This window comes from Sceloporus occidentalis, unplaced genomic scaffold (assembly GCF_023333645.1).
Source record: "Sceloporus occidentalis isolate IW3139 unplaced genomic scaffold, rSceOcc1.0.p SCAF_15, whole genome shotgun sequence".
NCBI lineage: Eukaryota > Metazoa > Chordata > Lepidosauria > Squamata > Phrynosomatidae > Sceloporus > Sceloporus occidentalis.
In genome coordinates, this window is record NW_028316995.1 from 3834809 (window position 1) to 3859184 (window position 24376).

Below are 24376 nucleotides of genomic sequence, written 5' to 3' on the forward strand. Positions count from 1 at the left end.
TTGGATCTGCAGAGTGGTTCAGTTTCCCCGCAGAGACGCCGAGGCTGAGCAAAGTTCCTCTTTCCAGTCTCATGATACATCGTATGATCTGCGGGGCAGGGGAGGCAGCAGGACTCGCACACTTCGGGAAGAGGGTGGGTGCCGGGGCTGATGTGTGATCTGCCCCAGCCACCGGTCTGACATGAGCAAGCGAGACGGGGCCCGTCGGTAACATGACGATCGGCTCGGAATCATGGCGAACGGGACCGGGAATAGTATGTTAAAATGCGTGGTGGTAGGAGATGGGGCTGTGGGCAAAACTTGTCTGCTGATGAGCTACGCCAACGATGCTTTCCCCGAGGAGTACGTACCGACCGTGTTCGATCACTATGCAGGTAAGCCGCTGTCTGATGATCTGCCCCGGAGGGGTGGTAGACACTTTGTCCTGTGGGGGGAGGGGATGATAAGCTACGAGTTACTATGTCAAACTTCAGATTCTTTTTACAATGTGCTGCGGGATGGAAACCAAAACAATCTCCGGCAGCTGCTTCTGAGCGTCTTAGGAAGTTTTAGTTGTCAATCATTTTTGGCAAACAGCTGGTTACCAGCGGGGTTAAAAACAATGCATGCTTCAGCCGCTGGCAAGCAAAGGGTTAAGAGCTTCTCCAGCTGCCATGTGCTCTTCTTCCTCCCCTGTGACCTCCCGAGGCTGGCTAAATATAAAGATGACATGATGGTGGGTATGATGGCCACCTTGCTTCCCGTTAAGGCTATTATTTATTTTATATAGCGCCGCCAGATTCCGTGGCGCTGTACACAATGGAGACTGCTCCCTGATTATACCCAAACGCAATACATCTCCCTGTTCCTGGAAAGCACCGGACACCCGAATCATTCATAGGCAGCCCGTGGCGGAACCTGATTCTACTTGATCAATATTGAACCTCATTGCCTCCAGCCAGTTGTTGTGCTATCCAGATGCCGGGGTAGCTGTAAGATCTTTGTTGTGCCAAGATCTTTCCAACCCATAGTTATTTGCTGTTGTAGAAGCATAAATTGTCACCCCCTCCCAGCCTTCACTGAAGTTTATTACGCAAAATATCAGATGATATACAAAAAATTTTTTTTACTGAGGGGGTGGTTGATAAGTGGAACAGCAACCGAGCAGAAGTGGTAGAGGTTAATGCATTAGGGGAATGCAACCATGTATGGGATAAGCGTATGGCTCCTGAATCTAAGACAAGCCCAAGAGTTTGTTTATTTACGTAGTGATGAGACGCGCGGCTGCGAGGTTTACTAGCGGGGCTCTGCTGTCCGTAATTATAGCTGTTTAAATTAAATTTGGTGTTTATCTTTATAACTGTAAATATTTTTGCTATAAAGAAAATATGATTAGGGGATCGAGGACATCAAACGAAAAAATGTGCCAGCTGAGTTCTAAAAAGAGTTTATCCGCCGTAAATATGCCGCGTGTTAATTTCTGTGCAGATGCGGAACTCTTGGCATCCAAATTTTACTAAATTACCCCAAACGATAAAAGACAAAGTAAAACTCGAACACATAAGCGGGTTTATTATGATCGTTTTCATGCTTTATTAAATATTCCAACGGCATTTAATATATATATATCATTTTTACCAGGAGGTTGTGGTTTTCACCCGCTTCACCATCGTTATAAACGGCCAACATTGGCCAACCAGCGTCTGCTGGGGGCTTCAAGATATATCCTTTCATCAACGCTTTCCCAAAGGCCACGAACGCCAAAATTCCAGGGTCGTTGTAAGATGTGATTAACATATATATATATATATATATATATATATATATATATATATATATATATATATATAATATTTATATATATTATATTTAACAAGCTTCTGTCACAGATGGTGTCAATCATAATCATGAGTTGTGTTTGTGGCCCTGCTTCAAAATGTGATCTGTTGAGCCTCATTAAGACGCTAAATGAAGTTAGCGTGCGAAATGTCCCGAGCTGTGATCCGGCACTGGCGGTAGGTGGGACCAGGCTTGCCTTTTCATTACTGAAGGACTCTGCTGAGGACACCGGGTCGTTGCTGGTCTGAACCGGATACATCAGGAGAACAGAATCACTAACTTTGATGTCTTTTCTTCAGTCAGTGTTACCGTTGGTGGACGGCAGTACCTCCTTGGGCTTTATGACACTGCAGGACAGGTGAGTCCAACGTTTGGTACCCAACTGCAAATGTAATGAGCTAATAGCTTTAAGGGTTAATCTGATGGCCCACGTAGTGACCATTCCCCGAATGCTTCTTCTGTAACCAACCATGGAGGTCTCTGCTCCTGGTGGACAGCGATAACCTAGACTGACCGCTATCTGCCGCCAGCTTAACACGTAGCGGAAGTGGGAACCCAGTTATTCTGGATTCAGATGACCGCGGAGAACCCCCCCTCGGGATCTAGAATGGTTCTTGGGTGAGCTCAAAGAACACCTGCTGGAAGGGTGCCTGGCTTTTGGGATATTAAGGGATCCCACCCTAGGCTGCAGCAGCATCCAGGTCTCGGGGGTCCACCACGGTGTATTAACATCTAATGCTTCTGACTCCTATAATAATTTAATATCAAGCCTTTTAAAGTTCCTAGTGAACGCACCACTGACAGATTAGTACAAAACTGTTTATTTTTTTTTTACTATAATTAGTCATTTAGTGCCAAAACAGAATATATACCTAGTGAGGGGTCTACAAACACGCCTTACGCAAGGTCCGGCAGTAAATATTCCATCGGCGATTTTCTGCTTCAAAAACTTATTTGTAAGATAAAGAGCATTGTCTCTGCACAGCAACCAAAATGAATTGTATTTTTGGCTGAAAACAATAATAATAATAATAATAATTAATAATTAAAAAAAAGCAGTAGTTACCAGAGTCAGAATTGTCCTTGTCAGGAGATATGAAATATTAAATAAATATATGTGTATGTATGTATGTATATATATATTTATTTTTATTTATTTTTTTATTTTTTATTTTTCTTAAATTCTTGTTTATTTTCCGCTGTAGCCCAATATCTATCATTTTCCAAGGTCTTGACAGCTGTAGTTTGTTTCCTGTCTATCATATAGTTGGAGTTTTCTGCGGTCTGTAATTTAACTGTCTTCGGGTTTATCTATTTCTTATTTTTGAAATGTTTTTACTGCTGCAGCAAAATCTTTTCTTAAAGAAACAAGTAACGCACGAAGAAACGTTGTGCATCTCGGCCAAATCCCCTCCTGTCAGCGGCATCTATTCTGCTGGTGTGTGTTCTGAATATTACTATCGCAACGTTGCGTCTTTTCCGTCTCTTCCTACAATAACTGCCAAGGGTTTATTCACTAAAGTGAGAGGTGTTGCAGGAGAGATGCAGTTTCAGCGACCCCGTTTTGAAGAATATAAATGAACCCCCGGTTTCCTGGGTTATTCAGTGTTCTGATAAACAGTCCTGGCTTTCACCGCTGAGGCTTCTTAATCTTTTGCGAGAACAGGTGCAATCGTAAGGTTCTTCTGCTTTGTTGTAGCCTCTGAGGCAAAGGGGGCCAAGTTCTTGATGACTTTTTGTTTGGTGGGATTTTTATTTATTTATAATAATCGGTGTTAATACTTAAAAGTCTTCTTGGGGCTCCAGGCTAATTTTTTTGTCCTCTCTGGTGGGATTGCTAAGGAACACCGTGAAGCTGTTTAGGTGGACGCATCTCCAGTAGGTAACCTACTTAACGTACGAATGCCATAAGAATCTGGATTAAATGTATGTATGTCCTCGCGAGAGATGCTGGTGGTGCTCTGAGGTGGTGAAGTTCCTTGATATCTTGGCATGTGTTTGTAAGTATTCCACGTAGTCCTCGCGTTGAAGCCGCGGTCGTAATGCTCTTTCATGGTTAAACGTTGGACTCGTGCCCAGCATTTATTTTTGGCTGCTCTGGATTCTATCACTCGGGAGAAGTTAGACTAGGATTTCTCTTCTATACCCCAGACGCAGCAGATGGTCCCTGGTATAAAGATCACAAAAGGAAGAGTTGCCAATTTGTAATTTAACTTCATATTGACGTCAAGGTGTACGGCCCCGGCTCCGGGTACTCTGTGATCAGCGAATATGTTGGATTTGGTGATGCCGTCCTAGAGATTTTGGAATAAATGTTTCTCCGAAGCTAATCGGTTCGGTTTAGTTTGATTTCATAACGATGTCGGTTCAGTCTTATTTTGTTGGGTGCTGGGATGTGTTTAGGTTAGTAGTTTAGGTTGAGAAAAGACTTGCGTCCATCAAGCTCAACCCGTTTCCTGTACCTACTGATGGGATTTCTTTTTACTCAACAAAATTGTTTTTTGTACGGTTTGTGGGGGGAAAAGTCTGCAGTACAAATAAAATTGATTTGAATGTAGAAAAAAAATTCAAAAATATTGGGTGGAAGAACCACAATTAAACAATCTGTGACTGGGCCAGTCAGGGAACCACAAAGCAGATAACGCATATAAAAATAATATATTGTGCTGTGTGGCTTTATTTTTGTGTAATGCTTTCATGTTCTGTTATCTTAGCCCAATCTACTATACAAACACCCTGACTCATTATCATACGGCTTGTGGTAAACGTTAGAATGGCTCAGCTTTAATCACCCAGCCGAACGCTCTGACCAATAAAGGTTATGTTTGAGGAGAAAAAAATATCTTGATTCCCAAAGTGGGAGCCGCGCGGCTCATAGTTGGAGCAGAGATTTAAAACGTTGCTGTGCTTCTGAACAGCTGGTATTCGTGATATTTTAGGCTGTGACATTTTGAGAATAAACTTTTACGGATAGAAAAACAGAATTTTAAAGATCACTTGTGGGATGAAATGGGGAGTCACGGTCTGGAGGCTGTTGTTGTGTGCCGGGGTGTAGAGCGCCAGGTGTCCGCTGCCGCTGCGTGAAATAACAAGTCTAACCTTTTATAAAGCGGAATCAGACGCTCCTATCCGGTACGTCCGTTCCTCTGAATTATCGCTACGCTTTAATTAAACCTTTTTCTCATACTTTTATTGTTCGAGATGAACAGAAACAGCGGATTGTAAATATTCAACGTCCTTTGCTAACAAAAGGGGTACAGCCGGATATACTGTGCCTTTTTTGGGGGGGGTCTTTACGAGATACACCAACCTTTTTCCTACTGTTACCTTTTAATAGACTTGAGGAAGAGAGCGCTCGCTACCAAGATGCTATGTGGATGTCCTATTATTTATGTTGTTGTAAACCTGAGAAATATCTAACGGCTTCTTTAAATTCAGTTTGAAAAGGACAAAGATTTAAAGTTATGATGATAGATGACCTATCCCCATCAGTTCCTGTAATACCTCCCAACTGTCCAAAACCAAGGTAGAGCTTGGTAGGACAACAGGATTTGGTGCTGAAATCCCGCCGTCCTGATTTCATTCTCCAGTGTCTGGGACTGTGATTTTTTTTTATTTATTTTTTTTGTGCATGTGCAGCGCTGCCAATGACCCTCTACCTCCCACGGTCCCAATTCATCCCTCCATGTTTGCCGACCCTTTTGGGGGGGGGGCGTTCTGTGGTGGTCTAGCGGATCGGTGTAGCCACGCACAGCTGTTTCAGCAGCTCCAGATGTGACATATTACCTCCGGCATTTCAGATACAGCTTTGCGGGACCTTCCGCGGATCCGATAATCTCCCACACGGTGGGGGACGCGAGTCTGCTGGTCTTCAACTGCACATTGGGGGGCAGGGGAGAATAGAGGGACCGGAGGTTTTGGCCTCCTAAGTTGGGCTGTCTTTCTTAAGGAGGGAAGCTTGGGGGGGGGAATTATCTAATAAAGTTCTCTTACTCTTTCTGATGCCATGCTGCTGCTGCAGTGACAGCCCTATACTTGGCAGAAATGTATAGGCTTGCTGTTCTATTGAGACACCGCAGTGGTTTGTCTTGTAATGAATCGCACTGAATTGTCTGCCATGTACTTCTAAGGCATAGCATGGAATATTTTCCATTAGATTTGCTCCATATGGACTGCAAAAACTACTCTCTGCCCACCATCATGTGCTAAAATAATGTACTAAGGCCCTATCCACACAGTGGGGTACGTCTGGTACTCATGGGCCGTGCCCCCTGTGCTAAGGTGGGTGCTGGAGGTGCACGGCAATGACGCAACCGGTAATTGAAGCGGCTAGCACCGGTAGGCAGTCAAAACAATGGCGTGGCGTAGGCCCCAACACCAGCTCCACCAAACCCCTCACCTCCCAGGCTTACTGCTAGGCCGGCACGTCCTGCCTGCCGAGTACCTTAAACTAGTTTGTGCGAGTGAACACAGAGGAATTGGGGCGGTCACACCAAATACTGACTTGATTTAGACTTTTCTTTTGTTCACTCAGTTGATGTTTTGCTTAAATAAACCTATTCACATGTCTATTTTGTTCTGACGGCGGCCATGTGCGAATCTGGAGCACCGTGCTTTCAACGAACGCGATGCTCCATTCAATTGTAGTGAGTAAAGTAAATAATAATGAAAAAAATCAGAATAGTAAAAAAATAGGTCTGGATCACTGTAAAAAGAAGAAAAAGAAAGAAATGTGCCAACAAACCTGTCTCTAGGAATCAGAAATGATGGCACCTTCTGTAGATAATGAAATGAGCGCCTCATGTTACGTGCCCTGTAGATTTCAAATAATATACAAAATCCTATGCATATGGGGTATATGTGGCGATGCACCCGGGTACATGTTGGGGGGTTGCATGTAATGTACGAAAACAATCCTAAAGAACACGGAAAGCTGGGGGGGGGGGAAGCAACGGAAATTAATGTTATGGCTCCTTTTCGACCAAATATTTACATAAGTGTACAAATTGTCCTAGTAAAATGCTCTTCTCTCCAAAAATGTATACTTTTGTGGGGTATTTTGAGCCTTACAAAATAAAACGGGCATGTTCCATTATGTGCCCCCTTAACTTCCAAAAATATATATATACATATGGGATATTTTCCAATTAAGAGACTTATTAACATATTTTCGTTTGGGGGTCCGTTCTCAAAGTATAACAGCAGAAATGTATTTTCCTGACGTGTCGGTATTAAGGAATGTATTAATATTTAACACCGTTATGGGAAATGTTTAGCTGTATAATTGCTGCCTGTCCTGGGTACCCTCCTTGTTCAGCCTCTGCCCCTCGATCGTCAGATGAGTCATTTTTTATGTAAGTTGTTTTTTTTTTTATCTGGCAGAATGTCATTTACAGGAAACTCAGAAAAAAAAAAGATCTCCTTTGAGATAGATCCTCAGCTTCAAATGCCTTTAACCCCTGCCGTGCCAGAGAAGCATGCACACGTCTTTAGCCCTTGGTAGATGGGTATATCTGTCCCTTCGCTCCCCCATACATTCGATTTCATAGTTTTTCAGAAATCCAATATCTTGAATCTGCGCTTTTTTGGCTTTTTTTAATTTACTAGTTTTTTATGAGCTTTGATCATGCTTTCTTTTTCCAGGAAGATTACGATCGGCTGAGACCGCTGTCCTATCCCATGACCGACGTGTTTCTGATCTGTTTCTCTGTGGTTAATCCAGCGTCCTTTCAGAATGTAAAGGAGGAATGGGTACCAGAACTAAAAGAATATGCACCGAATGTACCTTTCTTATTAGTCGGAACACAGGTAAGCCCCACCAGTCTAATTTCACGCTCCTGTTGGAATCATTTGAGGTCCTGATCCTCCTTACTTTTTGGGGATACCATTACATTGAAGGTGGTTCTATTACTTGGCATAGCCCTAAGCCTGTAGTGCTAGAAATCGGTGGTTAAAGTTTGCCGATTTCCCTGTGACACCGGGCATAGAGAAGCCGACTCCATTACCAGGTCCACAACCCATGTGCTGATGCCATAGGGCATTAGATCATTAAGCAGAGTTTCATTTTCAAAAAGAGATCATGTCACCCATCTGCCGGAGAACTTTTACACTGGAGGACAAGAGCATTGCTGTGTCTTAAGAGTATAGCGCACTCTTGGCCGTTCCTTTCCCTAAAACCAGATTGTAATGTTTCTCCAATGGATCTTTAAGAACTTTTAAAATCATTTAACTGAAAATTAGCTCGTCTTCTTTGGTATGAGCCGTCTAACAGCCTTATTTCTAGGTCTGACACATTGTTCTTTGACAGGTGATAGTAAGATTTGTCTCGTGCAAGCAAACCCGATTTTTGATGCAAGCAATAACACACAAAGCCAAATTGGAGGATTATGTAGACATTTCATTGTACTGTCTGTATTATAGGCCAGGTGTATACCAAACCAAACCTAACCGAATGAAGTTTAATAGTCGCTGCTATTCCAAAGACTGATTAAAGTCTGAGTCTTAACAGCAGGAAAAATAGGACTGGATGAGCTGAATGGCTTTTATCTGCCATCAAATTCTGGTTTTATGACTATCTGGCCCTAGCTCCATCTAGCCTCACAGAGCGGCTAATCAGGTTTAACTTATGGAGGCCAAGCAGCTGGTCTTGACAGGCTAGATTTTTTGTTTTTGTATGTGCCACATGTGCGGTAGGGCTCAGTGCTGCGAGTTTTCGGAAAGCTCGTCGGTCTGAAAATGGTCTTTTTACGCATCATATGGCTAAACGTAGCTGAGATTAGATGGGTTTATTTTATAGAGCGACTACTGCATTTACAATGCTCAGCGCCAGCCTTATACCCCTCTGGGTGAATGCTTAAAGCAATAAATACAAATTCTGTTTTCCTGGAAATCTGTTTAGTTTTTGTGTTTGTGTTTGCTGATGTATGCAATTCCCTCAACACCGTCCCGCTCCATGCATCTTGATGACATCACGGCATCTGCTGGACGCTGTCATTTAGAATGTACATACAGACAGCTGAGCGGAAACACAATGGGGGTTATTCCTAAAACCATTCTTTGGTTGATATGGCACGGAATGACTTTTTATACTTGACCCCCATGCACTCTTTAGTAGAATAACAGTGATTAACTGGGAGAGGGATAGAGAGGGGTTTATTTGCTAAATGTGTTTGCTGAGGATCTACGGTGTTTAATTCACCAACTTCATTATACATTATAAAGTGCCAACCCTCGTAAGAGTCCAAGAAATTGGGCTGATATAACCATGCATCATCCGGGGCTGAGCAAAGCACAATGGGACTGACCCTTCATAGCGCTTCACATAAAAAACCCTGTATTGGAGATTGAGACATGGTATCATAATTAAAGAAAATGTGACTCGCTGAACACCGATGGGGAAGTCTGCTTGAGTTTTGCTATAAATTAAAGATTTGCGTCCTAAAATATATATATTTCCAAGTAGGATCCACTATTTTGCTTTAGTAAAAACCTTTTGACACGATGGTATGAGTTATCAGAGCGAACACAATGTTTAAAGCGGATCCCATCTGCTGCTTTGTCCGTACGTCTTTGAATTATCCATCCTATTGTTTGAGTATATGCACAACCTCGGCCTCTTTCTATTATCTATTGAGGCCAAAATGTTCTAGTCTCTATTTTCATCTTTTAGTAAGAAAGTAAAAAAAAAAACCAAAACCCTTTTTGCTTGCAGATCGACCTAAGAGATGATCCCAAGACTCTAGCAAAACTAAACGATGTAAAGGAGAAACCCATTACTATGGAAAACGGGCAGAAGTTGGCAAAAGAGGTAAAGACGTGTAATGTTTTATTCTTTAGGATGTGTGGAGGCATCCGCTGTCTGACGTTATAATGCATTATGCTGGTAGAATCATGCGTTTTCATTGTGTTAGAGAAAACGGGGGTTCAGGAAGCGATCTTCCCGTTCACACCTTTAGTGTATTAATAAATCACCGCAACCGAACGACTAAAGCCCCGTTTATAAAGAATCACAGAAACAGAGCCGCTGTGTGCTCACATTAAACGAATAAAATGTGTGTGTTGGTGTTACCATTTCTTGTGTTTTAACAACCTACATATTAGAAAGCGAAATGAAACAAAAAGTTCCATATCCGCTGGCCGTTCAGTAGATTCCCTGCTGCGGTGAGTCAGTTCAGCCAATGTTAAAAAACGAAGGTCTCCCTAAGCCTTGGTGACATCTCTTGCGCTCAAAAAATACAAACAAACCCTACCAAGCGTATAAATACAGGTTTTGGGGGCGCTCCTCAAACATTATTTGTACATACAACAAAGCAAGGAATCGGCGGGCACCCCAAGCACATGGGGCACTTTTACGTAGCAGCGGAAGGCAGTATATTGCCACATAGTGCGACGGGACCTCCACTATTTATATTATGCTTTGAATGTATCCATCTCCATAAATCAAAGCAACATTATGATTTAGTGTTATGTATCCGGGACTAAAGCAGAAGTAAGCTTTCACAAGTGAAATAAACAAGATATTTATCGGGTGACATTTTGGTTTACTAAGACACTAAAATAATAAAATTTTCACATTTTTATTGTATTCTACATGAGTAATAAGTCCAAGAGCTGCCTGTTGTGAGACACATTGTTATACAGTAAATAGTCTCACCTGCATAGGTGACAAATATTATTTTTTTTAAATTTTTTTGCAATTTTAATGTTACCAACATCAAATAGGTGTAATTCATCACTCCGCTTTTGGATTATTTTACCGATACAACGAAATTCAGGAAGCCAACAGTTTTCCTTTGATGATTCCCAGTAAGATAAATTCCCGGACGAGGAACAAGACCTATTTCAAGGACAAAGTCTTTTTCCAGACAAATTACCTTTACAGCTATATGGATTGTTACGCTTTTCTATGATTTAGATACTCTCCTTATTTTTCACATCACATACATGACGTTGATTTTCATCAGTGTTTTCCATCGCACGTGTTACATGGTATTAACAATGTCGCTTTATTTAATACTTTCAACAAGGATCAACTTCCAGTGAAAGAGGCAAAATAAAAGATAATTCACGTATCATCCATCACAGTGTGAATAGATGGGTATTTTACTGCCACAATGATGAAACCTGAAGCTTATCTGGGGATTTATTCACTAGAGGGAGAGTTGTCTCAACTAACTCAACATGGCGGGGTGAAAAGCCAACGCTATGTCTCTCCAGCAAGAAGGGTTCAGCTGGCCCTGTATAATGCATAATTTAATGTATAAGCGGTTTGAAGACATCTGCTTTAACTATACATTTTACGGGGCTTCATGCAGCAGAATTTCACTGGGGTTGGATCGTTAATGTATAATGAAGGCAAGGCATTGAAACCACAGCTCTGCCTAGTGAATACTTACATTTATACAGTATGTAGTCCTGTACAGCTCGTGTTAGCTGACCTTCCTTATTACAGACGCCATACCTTAGTTAAAATGTGGAATAAAATTGAAGCTGAACAATTTTGGTTAAGTGTTTTCTTTTTTTTTTGCAGATTGGGGCGTGCTGCTACGTTGAGTGCTCTGCCCTGACCCAAAAAGGACTAAAGGCTGTTTTTGATGAGTCTATTATAGCTATTTTAACTCCAAAGAAAAACCCTATGAAGAAAAGGATAGGATCGAGATGTATCAACTGCTGTCTGATCACGTGAAACATGGGCACCTTTGACCTGGTGTGCTGTGCGAATGCATTCGCTCTGACGTCGCACATAAATCTTGTACCACGGCTGCATAAATTATTTATTAAGCTGCAACACCATGCTTTCCAAAGTGAAAACATTTAAAAAAAAATCTGGTACACACCTTTTAAAACTAGGTTTTCTCAGGGTTATAACTTATACAAAGTAGAAGTGTGTTGAGGTCACAGAATACGGACACATCTATCAACCTTCTTGACCTAGACTATTGGTCATCCACGCTCAAGTCCTTTTGCCCGGTGCGATTGGCACGCAGTATATTCCTGCTTGTGATTGCTATCGGCTTTTGTATGTCACCTTCTTCCTGTTCCAATAAATCCATACCGGTGCCGCGTGAAGACCAATCGTGTACCCAAAAGTTGCACCGAGCGAGCAGGAAATTGGCCAGACCTGCAACGAAAAGAATCCGCTCAGCACAACCATTCAGAGCGAACACGGCGTTATTTTGAAGATCAGAAGGGTAGGAACAAGGTTTATGGTACATGACTGTGTAACACTTTAAAAGCACACCAATAAGAGGGAGTTGGGGCTCTTAAATCCATGTTTCCATCAGATTAAAGAGGAAGTATTGGGGGGGGGGGGTGCTTTTTTGGACACTTCCTCTTAATGAAGCTTGTGAAGTCCTCCTAACCACAAATGCTGATCTCAGTGTTCTTAGATGCCTGGTTTAAAGCGATACATACGTTTGTTAATCACAGTTTACTTATGTTTGCTTTCGAATTCTGATGATTTACCCGTATTATTCAAATCAATTTAGCTTCATACAGGCTGAGAAATGCTCCTGCACCCGTGCCAAAAGGTAGACTTCTTTTTTCGCTTTGTTTATGAATACAGTGTGCGTGTAAAACATACCAGCATCTCCTGCAATCCCTCTAAACAATTAACTTGCCAAAAATCCCTAATTATATAAGGATTTACAACTAATTAATCTTATGGTAAGAACCTGATTTTAGGTACACCCCTTAATAAACAATTTTAACTTAAAGCCTCTCCATAATTTGATTTAATGCACAGATAAAAATGAATTTTTTTTTTAAACTCAAAATATAGGAAGACAACCCTTCTATAGTAAAGCACACCATTTCGATACCCTATGCTTGGTTGGTGATGACATCAGAAGGCAGTTGCTGGGTCAGTAATGCCTCACAATGACACACTGTTGGGTTTATAGAGACCCAATAGATCTAAATAACACTGATTCTTTTATTAATCCTTAGGGTTCATCTACCCCCTAGCAGAAACACAGATGCCTCTTATGCAATGCAAATATAAAGTGTTGGGGGAGGGGATGATCAAAGAATTTATCGATCAAGGTTTTGTAAAAGTTACACCAGAAATCATTCGGGACGCTTTTTAACATAAAAGAAAAATCTTTGGACAAGCAGACCTGTTGGTATTCTACAGCAAATATGCCAGGTTTATGGGAGGTTGTTTTCCGGTGTTTGCTGGGGTTAGAGTGAGTTTTTGTATTGCTATGTGTGCTTCAGTGATGGGGTATCATAAGACACTGTGCAACAAAAGGAAACTTTTCTGATGGAGAGGACCTCAAAAGTCCTTTAAACATATTGTTATAAACAAACCCCATTAACATTGGACTATAGATGCTTTTGCAATGAAAATGCCAGATTTGCTGTAAAGCGCACTTCTCATGCTGTAAAGTGCACTTCTTCTCATTTTGGGCGTTTCTAGAACAGAAAAGGCACTCTTATACCCTATATGTTGTATAGGTGTATGATATTTCATTATATTCGTATATAGTAGGGCTGGAAAGCTTAATGATCAAAGACTTTGGCTGTAATTATGTGTTACCCCCTGCGGCAGGCTATTTCAGAAGTTACCAGTAGCCCCGACACACATGCTAATGCTAATATTACCAGAACTGTTAGCAGGCTCTGGTGACTCAAACAGCGGAGTGTTGGAGACCCTAAAGAACATCCCCCAGATGCAGACGGTTTAAATCAGGCTGCATGAATTTTGAGGGATTTATGCCATTTCTTACAGATGTTCCTGATCTTCTTCCATGATGCTGTTTGTGTTGCCGCGTTTCTGTGCGTAGCTGCGCTTTTGAGTAGCAGAGTGCTTTGTTTTTTTTTTAATTGAAATATATGGCAAACTATATCCCATCAAAGTAATAATATCCTGATAAAGTGCACAGGAAATTCTACAGGAGGATTTAAGATGACCAACAATGCTTTTCAGGTGCTCCTCAACTACAAATATCATGGCCTTCAGTCAACCTGAACAAAAGCCAGCTGAGGATCATGGGAGCTTTAATTCCATCTTACCTATTGGCTACTGCAGTCCTAAAACATGACTGACTCCTTTTGCTCACTTTTGTGAGTATGTCTAATTTTCTTGCTCGAGAATATTGACCTGAGCCTATGTTCTATTCAATACATAGTTATCAGACAGGGGGAGGGGGTCATGTGAAACACCTGGTAAGCATTATAAAAGCTCCATCACTCAGAAGATATCGGTCTAAAAACCAAAATACATTTTATATGCCACATATAAGAGCAGGATTTATTTTAATTAAAAAGCAAGGTTTAAATGTCTAATCACCATAGCAACAGCAGAGAGGTCAAACCAGCAAGATCATTCCAGTGGCTGCTATGGTAATAAGACCTGTTTTCAAACTTTGTTTAGAAATAGATTCTAGTACTGTTTCTTCTTCTATCCAGGGATGTAATACCCGTTTAGACTCCTTATACTATAGATCTCCTACCAATGTGCCTAAGGCTAGGTTTCCACTTGGTTTTTTTTAGCTAAAAACGCCCATAAAAACGCCAATAGCGCCACCTGGCTGCAGCCAGATGTTAGCTGTTCTTCAATAGGAAATCGCAGAATGCCATATCCACTTGGCGTTTTTTTGTTTGGCGTTTTTTCAGTCCTCTTTGGTGTTTTTCTGCTTTTTTGGGCTCTGTGGCAGTTTTTCAAAATCGCAGCATGTTTACACTCTGGCGTTTTTTCAAGGAAATCTTGGCGTTTTTCTCCAATAGAAGTCTATGGGAGAGAAAAAACGCCATGAAAAAGCCATGTGGGTTTATTGCCTTGGCGTTTTTTATGGCGTTTTTCCCACAGTTACAATGCAGAGGATGGACCCAGTATCTGTGTGTCCTACGAGAAATAGGCTGGAAACAAACAGTTTCACACAAAACAAAGTTCATATAATATTCTACACCATTTGGAACAAACATGCCATTACAAACAAACATACGCGACACATCAACTGGATCCTGCGTGCCAAAAGCAACAGCAAACAATTTGCACCATCATTTGGGGCCAATCCTCCTAGAGGAGCAGACATTCGGAATAAAGCATGCCTTACAAACCACAGAAAAGTGACAAAAGGGTCCGCCGGGGCGTTTAAGTAGAACTCTACCAAGTAAATGACATCAGGGGGCAGATACTTGCCATTTATCCTAATCCCTTTTAGCTGGGTGAAACTTCTAACTTGTAAAGGCTGGAAAAACTGCCTAAGGTCAAAAAAAGCAATTTCCACAGAAAGGCTAAAACGCCAGAAAAAAACGCCAAAACGCAGAAAAATGCAGTGGCAGTTTTCTTGGCGTTTTTCATCAAGAAAAAAAACGCAGGACAAAAACCCAAGTGGAAACCTAGCCTAAGACTCCCGTGTGAGGATGGTATACGGAGGATGCGGCAATGGGGTTCTTCCATGTCTGGGTATATTACCCCTCATCTGAGTATCTTGAAGGCACAAGAACATTAATAATAATAAATTATAATTTTACTAGAATAGAAAGTGAGGGCATTTTTTGTTGCCAATCATGAAATGTCCATTTGTTGAAAAGGTTACTTTCTCCAAGATGACCGAAGGTTCATGGTTTTGTTGACATCCTGATGTGAAAGCTTTAAGATGATGTTGGAAATTAAATTCAGATACTTGTCTTTTTGTATCAAGGTTAATTGTATCTCAGCTAAAACACGCACTTATTTTGCTGCCCGTTCTGTAATACGTTTGCCTTAATCTGTGTCTGCTTTAATAATATACATATATTTCAATGTGTGATGTACTTTTTTTGGCCAGTAGAGACGTGAAAACAAAAGAACAAATCAATAACGGCAAACCAGATAAAATGGCGTGTTTCACTTTCCATCTTAAGGTCTCATTTTAAGTCTAGGGCTATAGGAACAAGCTAATTTTACAGGTTTAATACATTTTTTGTAAATTCTTCCTACAACAGACTGCTTTTCATATTTGTTTAACATTCTTTATTCTACTCGTTAAAGTAGGGAAATGAAAGATAGATATATCTATTTCACACCATGCAAGCAAATTAAGGATTGTGTCATTTACTATATTTACATTTGTCATAAATACTTAGATACAGCTGCTTTCTGTGCAAATAAATGACACACTACTTGTACTCCAAGGTGTAAGTGGGGTCTATACCGTTGTTGTGTCCATTAAGGATCCGGTACTTACCGCGCTGCTGGACGTGCAGAGACACTTTACACAAACTCTGTATGGGGGAAACCTTTTTTTGCCTTCTATCCCTAAATTTATGTTATGCTCATTCTGGTTACTCTTCTTACTATATTTTATATTTACCCTACCCTAAGCCAACTATCAACATCATTAATCTGAAATACCATTTCCAAGAAAGGAACAGGAAGGGATTGTTATCAGACATGAGAGAGAGATAGATATATATATATATATATCTATATATATTGTACAATATAGGTATTCATGTGTTGGGATACATTTAGCTGTAATAGAGGCACTAACCTGCCAAGGTCTATCCCAGTCCAAGGGTATAGGGAACGCTCCCAGCCAGGCACCGATCACACTGCATACTGTAGTGATTTGGAGACTGTGATCCCAGGCAGACATCGCCCTGCAAAATAAAAAAATTATATAACTCATTTTTAAGCATAATTATCTCGCATGGTATCTTACAGTGGCCACAGACATGGGGGAATCCAGCAGTTTGTTCTTAAAACTGCAACTAGTGCTGATAAATCTTCATAAATCCTCTCTGAACAAACGTCCTAAGAGAATGACAAAAGCTGGAAACCCCTCAATAAGGTCATGAAAATACAGGCATTAATGCACCGTGTAAAGCCATTTGAATTCAAAAGGGTTGTAAAGGTGGCGAATTTTAACAAAAATAGTAATTTTACTTACCGTAAATTCTTTTTTCCTTAGTGTAGTGTCAGTACCACGGGGTGTCGCTCTTCCTGGGACAAGGACCTAGAACCGAAGAGGTTAAGATACCTCCTAACCCCTCCTACTCCTCCCTATAAGAGCCCCGGCAACCCTCATACCTTCAGAAAGTACCAAGAAACACAAGATAGCTTGCAAAAAATAATTTTAATACAAAAATGCACAGGGAGGGATATATGTACTGACACTACACTAAGGAAAAAAGAATTTACGGTAAGTAAAATTACTATTTTTCCCGTCGTGTAGTGTCAGTACCACGGGGATATAGCAAGATGACCCCTCCTGGGTGGGGAAAAAACGGTCACGAGGTAACTGCCTGAAGCACCTTACGCCCGAAGTCAGCATCAGAGGAGGAGAAGATGTCTAGCCGGTAATGCTTGATAAACGTGTGAAAGGAAGACCAAGTAGCTGCTTTGCATATTTCTTCTGGAGATGCCGAAGACCTTTCAGCCCAGGATGTAGCCATAGCTCTGGTGGAGTGAGCAGTAATGCGGGATGAAAGAACCTGACCACTGAGAGAGTAGGCTAAGCGAATAGTATCGGAAAGCCATCGAGATATCGTGTGCTTGGAGGCCGCATTGCCTGTGGATCTACCAAAATAATTAACAAACAATTGATCCATGGAGCGGAAAAAAGCAGTGCGGTCTATATAAATTCGTAGAGCTCTGTGGACGTCTAAAGTGTGCCAGAGTGATTCTTCCGGAGTTGAAGGAGACGGGAAGAAAGAGGGCAAAATTAATGGCTGATTGACATTAGCTTCAGAGATAACCTTGGGCAAAAAAGAAGGTTTAACATACAGGACGACTTTATCTTGGTGGAAAATAGTAAATTCTGGAGCCGCGGAAAGAGCTTGAAGTTCACTGACCCTCCTCGCTGAGGTAATGGCCACCAAAAAAGCCGTCTTGAGGGATAAAAATTTTAGAGATACCTCTTCCAAAGGTTCGAATGGTTCAGAGCAGAGTGCTTGGAGGACCAATGACAAATCCCAGGAGGGAAAATGCGAACGTCTGGGAGGCCGTTGAATGATGGCAGCCTTAAAAAAACGTCTGACGAGAACTTGGGACGCCAACTCCGACAGGAGAAAATGACTCAGGGCTGAAACCTGTCCCTTAAGCGTCGAGACTGTGAGACCCGCTGAAAAACCTTCCTGCAAAAAAATCCAGAACAGAACTTGTGGGGGGAGAAGAGAAATCCAAACCTTTGGAGACACACCAGTGGAGAAATTTATTCCAGACTCGAAGATAAATAGTGGACGTAGATCTTCGTACTGAACCCAAGAGGATTTCTGACATAGAATTGGAAACGCCTCTGCTCTGGAGGATCATCCTTGCAGCAGCCAGGCCGTCAATCTGAACTGCAGAAGAACATCCTTGGACAGGTTCTTGTTTTCCAGAAGATGGGAGGAAACTGGCAGCTCCCATACTGAAATCGCCATACTGAGCAGCTCCGAAAACCAACTTCGATTCGGCCGATAAGGGAGAATAGCTAAAACCCTGGCTCTGTCTACCCGAATCTTTAGGAGGATCCGAGGAATCATGGCTACTGGAGGAAACACATAAGCCATCTTGAAAGACCAAACCACTGACATTCCGTCTAGCAGGGGGGGGGATTGTCCTGCCTGTAAAGGGAGGCGAAAACTGGCAATTTCCTGTTTTGTCTGGTCGCCATAAGGTCTATATCTGGTAGGCCGAATCTTTGAACTAGGAGAGAAAAAATGCTCTTGTCCAGGGACCAGTTTGCTTGGGAGCAACGAGATCTGCTGAGATCGTCTGCCAGACAGTTGTCTACTCCTTTGATATGTGTCGCTGCTAAATCCTCCAGGTTTCTTTGGGCCCAGCGCATGAGATGGTCTGAAAGGTCCTGTAGCCTTGGAATCCGGGTGCCACCCTGTCTGTTTATATATGAGACTGTGGTGGCATTGTCGGACTGGATTCTCACAGCTTTCCCCCGTAATCTTGGACCGAAGGTCTTGAGTGCCAGGAACACAGCTTTCAGTTCCCGAAAGTTTGATGATTGGGCTTGATCGATTAAGGACCAACTGCCCTGACTGCAGAGGTCGAGTAGATGAGCTCCCCAGCCTACCTTGGAGGCATCCGTGGTGAGGGTGATCCAATGACGTGGTAGAAAAGATCGCCCTTGGGTGAGGCGCTCCTTTGCTTTCCACCAATTCAGCCGGAGTAAAACCTCCCTGGATACCGTGAAGGTAACATCTAGATCCTCCGGTCTCCTGGACCACTGTTGTAGGATGTCCCATTGCAGGGGTCTCAACTGCGCTTTGGACCAGCTTACTGCCGGAATACACACTGTAAGACTGCCCAGGATACTCATAGCCAACCTGAAGGAAAGGGTTGGATTTTGTTGCAGAAAGGAAACCTGATTCTTTATCTTCTTGATCTTGGAGCGTGGGAGATAAAGTCTCGAAGAGACGGAATCCACTATGAGCCCCAGAAACTGGATCTTCGTAGTTGGAATCAGGTTGGACTTTTTGTAATTTATGATCCAGCCGTGTTCCCCCAAGCATCGGGTCGTAAAGCTGAGATGTGCCCGGAGCTCCTGAGAAGAACTTGCTTTTAGCAGCCAATCGTCTAGATAAGGGACGACTGTGATCCCCTCTTTCCGTAAAGCCGCTGCAATAGGAGTTAAAAGCTTTGTGAAGATCCGAGGAGCTGACGACAGGCCAAAAGGGAGAGCAGTAAACTGGAAATGACGAACTCTTGTCCCGACTCTTATGGCAAACCTGAGATATTTCCTGGAGGCTATGGCGATAGGCACATGGAGATAGGCATCTTTTAGGTCTAACGTAACCATAAGGTCCCCTTGTCTCAACAGGCGGGTAACCGTGAGAATGGATTCCATTCTGAAGTGACGGTAAGGAATATATGCATTGACTTTCTTTAAATCCAGAATTGGACGGAAGGACCCATCCGGCTTTGAGACCAGGAAGAGACGGGAATAAACTCCCTGAAACTCCTGATACTTTGGAACAGGCTCTATGACACCCTTTTTTAGAAGGGTAAGGCTTTCGGCCAACAGTGCTGAGTTCTTCACCTGAGAGGGGTAACACGAAATCAGGAACAGAGGACGAGGAAAACTGGAAAACTTTATCCTGTACCCGTCCGCAATGATCCTGAGGACCCAGGAATTGTTTGTGGTTTGCCTCCATTTTGGTAGGAACCATTGCAGACGACCTCCAACACCGTCAGAACTTCCTACCCTCTGGTTTCTTAGGGTGTTCCTGAAACTTTCTCTCGTGTTGTTTACGAAAGGCTTGAGTCTTGAAAACTGGTTGAAAAGGCCTGGAAGGTCTATACTGGTATCGCTTGTTCCATCTGCTTTTCCTATCCTGAGGAAGTGCCTTTTTAGTATCAGACATGTGTCTGATCAGTTCCTCCAAGGAAGAACCGAATAGCTTGGTTCTTTCAAAGGGCAGATCGCATAGAGTAGATTTGGAGGCAGTATCTGCTGCCCAGGAACGTAGCCATAATGCCCTTCTGGCAACGGAAGACAAACCCATGTTACGGGCTGAAAGCTTAAGGCCCTCTTCTGCAGCTTCCAGCAGGAAGCTATTAGCCAGTGTCAGGTTTTTAAATAGTTTAGACAAACCTTCATCCATAGATTCTGAAAGACTGCCCTCTAAGGACTGCAACCAGACACCCTGCGCTTTAGCCACAGATGCGCTAGACAACGCCACTTTACACTGGAATCCAGATGATTGGTAAATACGTCTGCAAGACGTTTCTGCCCTCTTATCCATAGGATCCTTAAGACCAGCCACTTCACTAATGGGAATGGTCGTACGTTTGGAAAGCTGGGCTATCTGGACGTCTACTTTAGGGATATCTTCCCATTTTTCATCGCCCTGAAGGTAAAAAAGCTGCTTAGAGTGCTTTGATATAAAGGCTCTTTTGCCTGGATTATTCCACCCTCTATACATGAGATTCTGCATGTGAGATAACATGGGCAACCCTTTGGGGTGCGCTGACAGGTCTGAATCCTGAAAAAGCCGTGAGACTTCCTTAACAAATTTACGCAGCTCCTGTGGAGGAAAATTGGTCTCATCCTCTGACTCCCCACTAGATGAAGCTGAATGGGGAGGTTTCTAGTTCATCCTAGAGGATAAATCAGAATGAGGGGATAATACCCTCTTACGTTTGTGGGATTTAAGTTTAACGGGTTCCACAGGTGTAGCTGCTGCTGCTTTAAACGTTTCAAACGTTTGCGCCAGGTTGTCCTGGAACCAACCTAAAAAAGACTGCATGTCTTTTTGTTTTTCTTTTGCCAAACTCTCAGCAGAGCAGGCATTGCAAAATTTCTTCTTACAACCATCCGGCAACGGAGTGGCACATTCAGTGCACAATAAATGTTTGGTTTTAACCACAGCCTTTTTTGGAGCAGGTGTAAAAGAAAATTTTTAGTAGAAAATATACAGGGCAGAGGATTTGACAGGGTAAGATTAACCAAATCCTACCTTACAACTCCTCAATCCGTGTGGGGGGGCTGGTGACACGGAAATCCCAGTGTTGACAAGCTCCTCTGCTGTCAGACTGGGCAGCACAGCTATATATATGCGAAAACCAGTTAGTTTTCGCGCCCTGAACAAGAGAAACTGAATCACGCATGCTCAATAGCGTGTCAGTACTCTTGGTGGAACGCAGCGCCCTCTGGCATGCGTTCCACCGCTGTGCGCATGCTCCAACCTGCCGGCATAAGAGCGCGGCGTCTAAACGGCTCCGTAACGTCCGCCGATGCGGACGTTACTCCTCGCTCTGCTCACCACCCGGGGAGCAATCGGAGGGAACCCCCGGACACAACCCGTGTGCCCCACCAACGAAAAAAACAAAAAAACAAGGTCCGTCCCTGACAAGGGACAAGGAAAGAACTGAAGGTATGAGGGTTGCCGGGGCTCTTATAGGGAGGAGTAGGAGGGGTTAGGAGGTATCTTAACCTCTTCGGTTCTAGGTCCTTGTCCCAGGAAGAGCGACACCCCGTGGTACTGACACTACATGACGGGAAAAAATTTGTTGCATTATTTATAAATGCCACTTTATATTTCTCCTCAGTGCTCCCTGTCACTTACAAAAAAATAAAAAAAGGAGTCCCTATTAAAAGCTTTTGAAGAACTGCAGAAAATAGCATATTTTAAAACCTGAACACTTATGTCGCGCATATACAAGAGTAGTACATAATTCAATATTTAGAAAGGATAATTTGGCAGTTTGGCTTAAGGAGCCGGAAGATATAAAAAAAAAAAAAAAAAAAAAAAAAAAAAAAAAAAAAAAAAAAAAATCGCAGACTGTTTGATTACATACAGAAAACTGCAGTGAAAAACCTTTATACAAGAAAAAGAAAGTACTAATCCGCTGCCACTAACATACCCATCTCTACTGAATACCCGAATCCAAGCGTGGAAGTTTGGCCCCAGAATACACAAACAGCGAGACGTCGTAAACGAAGACAAAAGAACGGCAAACAGAAAAGTCTCCGCCACTGACCTGAAAGACAAATATTCATTTGTTACATTTTTTTCATAATTTTATTTTTAATCTGATGTTTACTTTCAAACAGAATAAACGGATTTTTTTGTTTTATCACATCATTTATCCGTCACAGTGTTTAAACTTTGTGTTAAGTTTTCTGGTTTAGAAGATTTGTTTTTTAAAAAATGTTTTAATACATTAAATAGATAATATAATATCTAAAACCTAAATATTAAGAATAAGCTGGTGATAAGTGGAAGGACATGGACGCTAGGAATACCGATGCCAACAGATATAATTTAACTTTTTTTTTATTAAACTGGTGTATTTTTTGTGACGCAAGAAATTTTAAATGGAATTCATACAGACCAGAATCAATGCAGCATGTAAAATATTATTTCCCCAAATTATAATAGCAGCATTACTACTTACTCTAATAACGGGGCACCGTACAGAACTATAATCGCATGAAACAGCAAGCAGGAAATAAAAAAGTACAGACAGGATCTGGAAAATTTATTTACCTACAAAAGAAAGGCAGAATTAGACACAATTCCAACTAATGATTTTTGGTAAACAATCTATAATTACTTTAATAATGATAGAATTTCCTTTTGCAAAGTGCGGTTTGTCCTTTGAACGAAGTCCACGGTGTTGATGTGAAAGCGAAGTGTGTGAGTAGGTGAAATAAAACTAATATTACGCAAAAGGCAATTATTGTTGACCTTATTTGCATGCGCCTACCCAGGTTGTGGCAGCACCATGAGATTTCTGAGGGAAAAATAAGCCTTCTGGCTTGTCTGGTGTCTGTAGATGAGAGTTTAATAATACTTCTACTACCCTAATTTTAAGGGGAAGGGTTTCCATCACGTTTACTCACCATAACGTAACACATATAGTACCATCATACGCCAGAGTACTGTACAGTGGTGAAATAAGACCTACGTACTGCAGCACCTAACGATTTGGACTTAGAGGTGGAAGAGGACCCTGCTCAAATGAGCATCTGGGGTCCATCCAAAAGCAGAATCGACAAACGTGATCCCTGAGCATTTTCAGTCTCCATACTTGCATGAAGTTTGTACGATTTGTCTTCTGTGATATTATTCAGTTAACAAAGGAGGTGCAAAAATTCCAAATGGGGGACACTGATTCTTTACCACGGTACATGGGCTCCCTCATCTGAGGTCTATTCACATCCCAGATCTACTAAACATAAGAACGCTTAACAATAGGTGCTGGAAGAGGGAATGCTCATTGAACCCACAATTTGATAAATACATCCTATCTTGTGCAAGTTTCTGTCCGCGCAAGCAAATGGGGACTCCACCTCGCAGCTCGAGTCCGGGTCTTTATGTTACAATAGCCGCCTTTCAGAGAGCATCAGAGGTCCCTCGATGATAAATGAAAATACCAAGTAAAGCAGTGCGTGTAGTCATGATCTTGCGATTACACGGGTACAGTCAAGAACACGATGTCATTTATTATTATTATTATAATTTTTTATTTATATAGCGCCAACAGTTTACGCAGCGCTTAATGCAATACATATATTCAGGGGGTCTGACAAGACAAGAATTGACAGATTAAGACGAACCGATACATTAGGTGGAGAGAGCCCTGCTCACAAACTTACATTTATTCTAAGGAAGGAGATCTTACCTTGTTTCCAAATGAAATTCTTTTGGGCGAAGGGTTTGGTTTCAGCATTAAAAGTAATACCACGTTGACAGCGATGACAAAAACCGAGCAGATACACAGCCATGCCGTGTGCGTCTTCAAAATTGAAAAGTTATCAAGAAACAGAGGAGGAATGGATAGAGAAGAAATAACGGCGAGCACACCCAATACGTGGCCGACCGACAGCCTCCTTAACTCGGTTTCATCCATAATGTTACTTTACAGGATCCTAGAAGAATAAACAAAGTTACTCGAAACTCATCAAGCCTTCTGGTGAAATGTTCTTTTATAATCAATACAGAGATCCACTTGATAACAGGCAGGCGGTCGGCGCCTATAACCCAGGGAAAGAAGAGGTTTCAACGCACCTGCCTTTAACTCCTTAACGACCAATGGCATGCCAGGCACATCACAGAAAAACAGTCATTCAATGACCAATGGCGTGTCTGGCATGTCATGGCATTAAATAAGCTTAGAGAGCAG

General features: G+C 42.1%; 2 protein-coding genes across 2 annotated transcripts; one reads left to right on the plus strand and one right to left on the minus strand.

Moving 5' to 3' along the window:
• Window positions 1-232: 232 nt before the first annotated feature.
• Window positions 233-11503, plus strand: LOC149303155 (rho-related GTP-binding protein RhoQ-like). Its single transcript, XM_089481648.1, has 5 exons — window positions 233-374; window positions 2118-2176; window positions 7462-7626; window positions 9530-9625; window positions 11348-11503. The coding sequence occupies exons 1-5, from the start codon at window positions 233-235 to the stop codon at window positions 11501-11503; spliced, it is 618 nt and encodes a 205-aa protein (XP_089337774.1).
• A 321-nt stretch (window positions 11504-11824) lies between these two features.
• LOC149303156 (GPI ethanolamine phosphate transferase, stabilizing subunit-like) lies at window positions 11825-24103 on the minus strand. The gene is made up of 5 exons (XM_089481649.1): window positions 23876-24103; window positions 22646-22737; window positions 22112-22228; window positions 16299-16407; window positions 11825-11938 (listed from the first exon to the last, which is right to left on the minus strand). Exons 1-5 carry the CDS (start codon window positions 24101-24103, stop codon window positions 11825-11827), a joined length of 660 nt encoding a protein of 219 aa, XP_089337775.1.
• Window positions 24104-24376: the final 273 nt, after the last annotated feature.